The following is a 10,000-nucleotide window of genomic DNA, read 5'->3' as shown; positions in this document are numbered from 1 at the left end:
GTGCGGCATCCACTACTATCAAGTCATCGCCTATTTCTAAACCAACAACATGTGAAAAATCTAATAACAGTCGTTTACTTTCATCGTCTTCAACTTTGGTGGACTGAATGGTAAAACAGTGGCTCAAGGGACTTGTCAAGACTTTGCACTTCAAAATCTCTTTGCTAACTCTAGGATCTGAACGCTCCCATGAAACGAACGACGCTTGAACAGACTGCAAATGAAAACTAATGCTTGCCTGTGGCAAATTGCATTGATGAATTTCTCTTGCAGACTGTTTTGTTACTAAAGAAATGGACGTGTCGCTGAAATTATTTAGTGCATACTGCCATAGCTCATCGGTTAACAACGTGATTTCCTCGGAATACTGAACTTCATTCACCCTTCTGTTTACTTTGGTTGGAACATTGCCTTGTCCTGGCGAATCTTCGGTTATTTCACCCTGAAAGTAGTAAGTATTAAAATTTGTAATTTCACTGATTTGAAATCCACCATGCAGAGTAGTTAATTCGTATACTTAAAAGTAATATAATAGTTCATGATCGAGCTGGATACTGGTGCTATGTTTTCTAAGTTGGCAAATAAAAAGCCTGTTAAATCATACCTGGTAACCATTACAATTTTCTCAAATTTTATTGGTGCATTGACTGCTTTATTTTTCACTAATTACATGTATTGCGTAGGGTTGTAATCGGACAGTGAAATGAGACAGTTGGCTGCATTCAGACACCTGGGGTGCTTACCATTTAGCCAAAAAATCCGGAAATTTCGGTTTGAGGTCAAATGGAAAGGCAACTTTCCGGAAAATCTTTTCGGAAATTGTGGACAACCTCCAGAGGTAGTCCTCTTTTTCCGTTCGGAACAGAATTTGCGAAATGCTCTTACCATTTGAGAATCCTTCCGTTTCCAGGCCCTTTCTCACAAGATCGAGTAAAATACGCGGGATGGAATGCTGTGTAGTAAATGGTAAGCGCCATTCTCATCCAGTTGGTCATTAAATTCGGAAAATCGTTTACCTTTATGTAACGATCATTCCATCTGGATTATTTGGGTAAATGGTAAGCACCCCTGTAATCTGACAGTTATATCAGCCAATCATATTAAGTGCACTCAGCTTTATCCACCAATCACATAATTTAGCACAATTACTATAGCAACAACCACCTACCCTACCAAACTGGGGATTGTCCAAAATGAATGAATTTGTAACATTAGACAGTGAAAAAGGAATGCATTTGTTTTCTTGGAATCTGTAATAGTTATGATTAATTGGTAACAGGACTTTGCATTCTTCAATTCGGTCTGTAATCATACTTGTGATTAAAGAAATCAGACACCCACTACGCGGTTGTCCAATTTTGTTAATCACTTGTATGATTATTGGACTCCACTCAGTCCTATTACCATTGTGGAGCGTTTTTATTGGCACGTTCATAAATAATGATGGATCATGCTCTGATTTTTGTCTCTTCAATTAGTGTCCAGCTGGTATAACTTGGTGGCACACCCATTGTTCATTGTAACAATTTACTCATAACCTGCTTGATTGAAATACTGTTATGGTTATGTGTGAACAAAATACGTATTTACCTTATCATTTTCTAATTCATCATCACTTTAACCTCGGGATGTCTTTTCCACTGTTTCAATTTGTTCTTCCTCCCTGTCTATTTCAAATTTTTCGACGAAGGGCAGATTCTTATAGTAAGACAATAATAGAAATTAATAAATTGAACCTGAGAAATTGACTGTGTCATAATACAAGATGCAGTGGTATAGCGTATGTTTATAAAGACATTACTTTTTGTGGACATCGTTATCCACCAACTTCACTTAGACATAACTGCTGTACAGTGTATTATGCTTAGAAATATGGGCACTGGAACAGTGTTGCATGCATCAAACAATTGTGCTGTGCAATGTGAGGTATGACGATAATGTCATGTTGTTTGTATTTTTTTTTAATTGATTAATAGAACAGGGTTGCCATAGTCAAGGAAAAGTTTGGGAACAACAGAATTTATTTTGCTAGCAAAGGAAAAATCTTAGTCCTTTGCAAATTCAGTGAGAGGGCCAGAATTTTGTTTTAGGTTTCCAACAATTATTAACTTTTGATTATAATTACCGTAGGTACCATTTTTTTGGTTCCATTGTTTTCCTCATTCGCAGCCTGTCTTTTCCTTTCAGCTTTTGTTGATGAAGACTTTAGGGGAGTGCTCTCTCTGCATGTCATTTCAAGGACTTCATTTGCAAATTGCTGCCGAATTACTTGCTTTTGATACTGCTCTTTTGAAATTGGACCATTTCGTCCTCCAGAAAATAACAATGAATTTTTTTTGTTTTGTTTGTGAGCAGTCTCCATGATGCCATCTTTGAAATTCTGTAGTGTTATGGGAAGACCAATAATTTGAGCATCCAAAAGTGCCTTGTCCACATAGTATCCAACATAAGTAACAATCTGTTTAAGGGAAGCAGTAATATTTGCAGTGCCAAATATTTGCACAGCCTGGAAGCCAAGGTGGATGCGTGCCTGAACTTCATATTCATCACCTGTCAAATCATGTGGTGTGTAGAGAAGGTTTCTGTATACTTTATCAAGACCTTTACAAAATGTACATAAGATTTCAAGAAGAGTTCCTTTAAAACCTGCTTTTTTCAGAATGCAAGGCATTCTCTCTCCAAATGCCAAAACACCAACTTCATCGAACTTGACTGTCTTCTCCTCAAGGCTTACAGACTTGGCCAATCCTTTTTTGAGGGCTAACAGAAATTGTTGATCACTACCAAAAACAGCTACAACAAAAATTAATGGACATGAATTGTTGTGAGAAAAAAAAATTCAACGACAGTTCTACTTTCAATAATTTGTTATTAGAGGTTTTTTATCCTTTTATGGAACCTGTTAATTACACCATTCATTAATTCATACTAATTTATGAGTATGTTGAATATGCAATTTATTTGTATGGTTTTTTTGGTTTTGTAATGCTTAAATAAGGATCTTTTTAAATCCTGATTACATTTTCTTAATGCAAAGTAACAGGAACACTCATGAATGTATTATTTATTAGTACCTGTAGTTGATTTGTGGCTTGTTTGGACATAGTAGTGAACGTTTATTTAAAAGAACTCAAGTGTACTTCTAAGTTTGATGACGTTTTATGAAAGAAAGTTTCGAATAATTTATCAATTATGGAGCTAAGTTTCGCTTTTATCCATTTCATACACACAAACCTGTTGCAATTTTAGCAATCCGCAGACATAGTGTCTCTGCAGATCGAAACCCAAGGTGGGATGTTCCAGGGTAGTACTCAGAGAGGGGTGTTCCACAGATATTTTTACGACCAGTGTTTCCCAGATTTTGCTTAGCAAACTCCCTGTGTTTTTCTTTGCTAGGGGCTTTTCCACTTAGTTCTGTTTCAAATTTGGTTTCCAGGATTTCAGTGTCCTCAACAGACCAAACTGGACATGGGCATAGAAGTTTCATGTCTCCCAATTGAGTGTGGTGCTCTGGAGCCTCAGGAATTGGATAGGATGACTTTGCAGAAGAATTGCCTGTTGATGACCTTCTTTCTTTACCATCACCACAGCTACGCCTGACAATTTTAATTTCTTTCCCACTTAATGGATGTTTGATTGTTTTGAGTTCTTTAAGTTGTTCATAAACTGCCCCAGCCCATTTTTTGACAGTGTCATAGTCATCATTCCCCAACCAAAGAGCAACTGTTAATACTGTGCTTAGTAAATTGTAGGGCTCAATTATCTTCACCCTGACACTTGTCTCCCCAGTGAAATGACGTGACCATTTCAACCGTGGGAAACCATCAGTGTAATCCATAATGATAATGCTGCTGTTTGGTGCTGTAATTGCACTCTGCACTCCTGACTGACTAATAAATAGTGTTATGTATTTCTCAATGTCAACATAGCCAACAACTACCTCTTCAAATTCATTGAAAGTCAGTCCAATCTTTTCTAGCAATTCTTGTCGTGTGTCATTAAGTTTATAAAAAATGTTGTCCTTACTTTTTCAATTGTTTTTCCCCACTTGTTTCTCAAAATATCTTGTGTTTCTTTTTGGCTAATGCCAAATGAACCAACAATACCACACGAAAACTCTTTGAATGCGGAATGTTCCCTTTTAAAAACCAAAGGCATTAGGGAGTCTTTAACAAGAGAGCCATCCTCTATTTCTAGCAACCACCCACAGGAATTACTCTTGTTCTCAAGGACCATATCAATAAATTTCTGCTTGGGGTCTTGGTAGGAACTAGACGGAGAGGGACTTGGGAAGAAGAAAGTTTTAAGTTCCGGAAATCGAAGACAAATTTGTTCTCTAAAGGTGACCAACTTCCGAAAAATATCACTGGAAGAAGAACTTCCCTCCAGAAAAATATCCACAGGTGGCACAACATTGACAACTCTTGGCAGGGCAAATTCAACAATTTCTTGATCAGTCAGCTGTAAAATGAGCTCACGCACTCTCTGTCGTCTTGAATAAGGGTTATCTCCGTTCAAAAACCTTTCGCCTACCTCCTTTGTTGATATTCTCTTATGAGAGGCTGTTTTCAATAAATATTCCGGTTTATGTGCTGGATATAAGCGAAAGTGTTCGTATAAACTTTTTTTGTTTTTGTAAAATTTTTCACAGCTTTGAAATGGACAATGTAGGCGAAGGAAAGCCTCAGGTTGAATGTTATTTTCTTTTTTCCTCAGTGGAAAAGCCATTTAAACGCCAAAAGACAAAGTAGCAGCCAAACAATAACAACAGCCTACATTTAAATTTGCAACACTGCGTTAAAAAGCCCGCCAAAATTGTGCCACCCGCGTCAAATTGTTGAATCGATGAGAGCGTTTGATCGACTGAACTCTCCCATTGCTGTGGCCAGCAGACAAAATATAAAGAGAAATAAGTAAACAAACACAAACAAGAAACATTGATGGAAAACAGTATCTTTAATACTGTTTAAAAATTACACACATTAAAAGCAAAAGTAAAACACAAAGTGATTTTCATGCTTACAATGGGATAATGCACCAAAGTACACTACGATCATACAACTTGTTGCACGAGCTTCCATCCGAGGTATAACAGATTTGCTGCCGAAGGATGTTATACAACTGTACAAATCAACGTTTCCCATATTAACAACACCACTCTGAGTTCCAGTCACGGTATAAGTGAAGAATTAAACAATTCCCAACAGCATCGATGAAAGTGGCCACCATCATTCAACTCCTCACAGTGATGCGCGCGCTACGTTCTGGGATACGGCATTAAAAATTTCTCCCCATGCCCGCGCAATGACGTCACCAGATCACCTGGTTTATCAATAAGAGTTATCAATAATAGCTTGCCTCTGCGAAATGGACAGACGTCCTGAATCAAACGCTACATTCAGTGCATCAACAAGAGTTTCTCCAAGTAGATGCCAAAAGGCTTTGTAAAATTCAGCTGTAGTGTTCCCGAGAGTAATAAAGTATCCAAACAAACAGATTTAACTCAACCAATTTCATTGCAAACGTAACATGGCTGCCGCTATCAAAAGCAGATGGTTTTTCCTATCCCAACATACTTAGCGGCCCAATACATTACATCTCCCCTATCCTCAGAAAAATGCTCTCTTACAAGAATAAAGAAATCTCCACGAACAATAAAGTCAACTATACTAACGATGAAGTCTCTTCTTCTAAAACTTAAATGTTCAAACTGTATATAGTTCTGAAGAGAGAGAATCAGTGTTCATGTTCCCCAAAGGAAATTGACAACATAATCTCTTAATCTCTCTGGCAATCTCCTTGTCCTCTGGGATCTCAGATTCCTTGATGGTTCTGGTGCCGCTCCACCATTCTCCTGCAGATTGGGGTACTCCCTTCTATCCAGCATCCGGCAGTCAATTCTGGTACGGTTGGTTGGTAGGGTGATGGCACAGGGTCTAGTTCCTGCTGGGGTGTGGGGGGTGTTGACACAGAGTCTGACCCTTGTTGGAGTGTGGGATCTCCCTCTCTAATGTATTGCTTCACATGACTTGTGTTTCTGGAGTACTGGTTCCCTGTTGGACTTTCTACTACGAGGCTGTTCCCAGTCTTGCTGACAACCTTACAGGGATTTGGGTTAAATGCTGTGCTGAGTTTATTAGTCTTATCTTGTTGGACAAGCACTTCATCACCCAGTTCAATGCTGGAGGGGCTAGCCCTGCGGTGTATGTCTGCGTAAGCTTTACTCCTAGCTTTCTGCTCAGCATCGCGATCGTGTAGTTCATGGTCATAGGCATGGCCGATGCTTAAATCAGGGATCTTCCCCTTGACTTTTCGGTTAAAAAGTAGCTCAGCGGGACTCCTTCCAGTCGTATTATGGGGAATGCTTCTGTAGGTAGAGAGATACCTCCTTAATTCTGCTCTCCATGGTTTGTTCTCTGCCTGAGCAATTTGTAGTCGTTTCAACAGTGACCGATTCTGTCTTTCGACTTCTCCGTTGGCTTGGGCCCACTTGGCAGTAACTTTCTGATGTATAATATTATGCTGTTCACAATATTCTCTAAATTCATTCGACTTGAATTGTGGACCATTATCGGACTTGATGGTATTTGGCAGCCCATGTCTGCAGAAGGTGTCAGCGAGACAGTCTATGATCTTTTCGACGGTATTGGACTGCATAACCTCGACTTCATAAAATCGGCTGTAGTAATCAACAATGACCAATAGTGAATGTCCGGATGGTAGCGGTCCCATTAAATCTACTGCTAAGTCTTGCCAGGGTCCATCGGGTAATGAGGTGGATCGAATAGGTTCAGGAGGATCTGGTTGTGCCACCAGCTGGCACCCATGGCATGCTCGGCAATGTCTCTCCGCTGCTTTATCCATTCTGGGCCACCACACCTTGGTTCTGAAGTTCTGTTTGGTGCCAACCACGCCCAAGTGGCCTTCATGAGCAAGTGCTAAGGTCCTTGGCTGCAACTTACTAGGAATAATAATGCATGTACCTCTAAGCACGAGCTGACCAATAACACACAACTCCCCTGCCACTGTCATATATTGTCTACACTTTTCAAACCGCCCCGTTGCAATAGCTTTCCTCACTTCTTTCAGCTCTTCATCATCGGCAGAGGCCTCTTCTATCTCACATGTTGTGAGTGCCGTTGGTGTTGCACTTGCAGCAACAAACCTAACATAGTCCTCAGTGCACCGCTGGTCGTTGTCAGGTTCGACCCTCGTATGGAGTAGACGCGACAATGGATCAGCAATGTTCTCGTGCCCAGGCCTGTGTATCACACTGAAATCATATGGCTGTAATCTGAGAACCCATCGTTCTATCCGTGCACATGGTCTTGACCGTGGACCATATATGACCTCTAAAGGCTTGTGGTCGGTCTCTACAACAAACTGCGTCCCATACACATAGACATGGAATCTCTCGCATGCCCACACCACACCGAGCACCTCCTTCTCTGTCTGGGAGTATCTCTGCTCACATCCAGTCAAACTACGACTTGCATAACATACCGGTGTCCATGTACTATCCTGCTTCTGTATGAGAACAGCGCCCAGCCCAACTGGACTGGCATCCGTGATTATCTTGGTGGGCGCATTCCCATCGAAATATGCCAAAGTGCAAGCTTCTGCCATCTTCTGTTTGAGACATTCAAAGGACTTCTTCTGCTCTGGTCCAAATTCAAAGGGTGTCTCTCTCCTTGTCAGTCTTCGCAGGGGTTCAGATAAAGTGGCAAAGTGAGGTATGAACCGGCTACTGTAATTGGCTAAACCCAGAAAGCTACGTAGATCTGACGCACTCTTTGGTTCTTCCACCTCTAATACTGCTTTAACACGATCTGCTGTAGGACCAATGCCTTTCTCTGAAAGCAGCATGCCCATGAACACCAGCCTGTCCGTGTTGAACAAACATTTCTCAGCATTTAAAGTGAGACCGCACTCTTGCAGACGCGCTATAGTTTGGTGGAGTCGCCTGTTGTGTGTTTCTGTGTTGGGACCATGCACCACAATGTCATCTGAATTGTTTTCGACACGTTCAATACCTGCCAAGGCAGAAGCGATTTCATGCTGATGTTGTTCACTGGCAGAACAGACCCCAAAGAGTAAGCGCTTGTATCGAAACAAACCATCAGGTGTAGCAAAGGTTGTGATTTCCCTGGATTCTGGGCTCAACTCCAACTGGTGGTACCCCCATTTAAGGTCTAATTTACTGAAGACCTTAGAGCCATTCATTGTATGTAACACCTCATCAACTGTAGGAATTGGATATCGTCTTCGCATAATGGCTTGGTTTGCCTGTCTTATGTCCACACATAGGCGGATGTCCCTGTTGTCCTTTGGGACAATCACCACAGGGTTGACCCAGGGGGCTGGACCTTCCACTGGTTCAATTATTCCCATGTCCAACAGTTCTGTGGTCTTATCTCGGATCTTTCCTCTCAAATTAAATGGCACCCTTCTATAAGGCTGTGCAATAGGTTTTACAGTGGGGTTTATATCCAGGGATATCTGTTCCTTCTTCATTTTTCCGACACCTTCAAATACCTCTGGCTACTGCTGTTTTAAATTGTCAGCTTTACTTGTTACCATAGCAATGTTAATGCCAACTTTTAACACCCCCAGTTCTGTGGCTGTGATCTTTCCAAGCAGTGACATCCCTCTACCTTTAATCACCAAGACTTCAGCTTTGGTGGATCTATCACAAACACTCACTGTGCACTTAAAACTACCCTTAACTGGCAGTGGCTGACTAGACGCATATGGGTATAGCTTCTTGTCTCGGGTAGCCACTTGTGATTCACATTCCACTCCCTTCACCTTAAGCTGTTCCCACGTCCCCTCGTCAATAATGTTGCTGCTCGCCCCAGAGTCTATTAACATCCTAAGGTTTACTCCTCCTACTTGTACGGTGACCATTTCTGAGTGTCCTCCTTCTGTAATACTAAATGCATAGTCCTACTGGGGCCCAGGGTCATTGTCATCGGGTCCCCCCCCCACCCCAACCTGGCGAGCATATGACTTTGTCTTGTAAACGTTTTCAAAATGATCTTTCCCGTGACATTTCCTGCATGTTTTGCCCTTTGCTGGGCACTGGGGATCACGACCGAAATGTCCCAATAAACCACATCTATAACATGTCTTATCTCTCCCTTGGAATCGGCCTTGCATGCTAGTACTCGGATTGTTACTTCTCTCATTGATTCTATTGATATGTTCTGATTCTACCCCCTTTTCTGAAAGGGCAGCCAGTTGGGTTTCTATCTTTTCGCGTTTTGCGGCAACCTCTAGGGTGCGTGTTAAGGTCAGTCCTTGGCCTTCTTCAAGCAATTTTCGTTTGATGTAAATGGAAGTGCACTTATTCAAAACTGCATCTCTTATCTGGTTGTCGGTATCAGTGCCAAAATCACAATCTTTAGCTGCTTGTCTTAAGCGAGTAGCAAATTGCTGAACTGTCTCACCTGGGTTTTGTGTGATCCGATGAAAGGTCAGGCGGGCAAATGCTGAATTTACCTGTGGCACAAAATAGGCGTTGAGAGCTTCAACAGCACTGCCGTAATTTGTAGCATCCCCGGTTTCAGTTAAGGTGGTGAATATCTCCTGCACATCAGGCCCAGCCAGGTGGAGTAACATTGCTCGTCGCCGCTGTTTAGTTGCTGCTGTGGTTCCTTCGCTTATAATAAGCTAACCACCTCTTCCATCGGGGACCAATCGTCGCTGGATCAGAGAAACAATCAAATTTCGGTAACACACTCTTTCCCATTGCTTTTCCTTTCCATCCTCGTCGCCAATGTAGTGTTCCCAAGAGTAATAAAGTATCCAAACAAACAGATTTAACTCAACCAATTTCATTGCAAACGTAACATGGCCGCCGCTATCAAAAGCACATGGTTTTTCCTATCCCAACATACTTAGCGGCCCAATACATTACATCAGCCAGAAGCCCGTCGATGCCAGGAACCTTATTGTCTTTAAACGACTTTAATACTTCTGTAATTTCCTCAATTCTTAC

The 10,000-nt window shown here is 41.4% G+C and overlaps 2 protein-coding genes across 2 annotated transcripts; both read right to left on the bottom strand.

The window, feature by feature from the left end:
* Positions 1-8,541: 8,541 nt before the first annotated feature.
* On the bottom strand, positions 8,542-8,907 carry LOC138005370 (uncharacterized). Its single transcript, XM_068851611.1, has one exon. The coding sequence runs from the start codon at positions 8,905-8,907 to the stop codon at positions 8,542-8,544; it is 366 nt and encodes a 121-aa protein (XP_068707712.1).
* Positions 8,908-8,946: 39 nt separating this feature from the next.
* On the bottom strand, positions 8,947-9,621 carry LOC138005369 (uncharacterized). The gene has a single exon (XM_068851610.1). The coding sequence runs from the start codon at positions 9,619-9,621 to the stop codon at positions 8,947-8,949; it is 675 nt and encodes a 224-aa protein (XP_068707711.1).
* Between the last annotated feature and the right edge of the window lie 379 nt (positions 9,622-10,000).

This window comes from Montipora foliosa, chromosome 6 (genome assembly GCF_036669935.1).
Source record: "Montipora foliosa isolate CH-2021 chromosome 6, ASM3666993v2, whole genome shotgun sequence".
Taxonomy (NCBI): domain Eukaryota; kingdom Metazoa; phylum Cnidaria; class Anthozoa; order Scleractinia; family Acroporidae; genus Montipora; species Montipora foliosa.
Note: the sequence above shows the minus strand (reverse complement) of the source record. Positions and strands in the feature narration are given on the sequence as shown.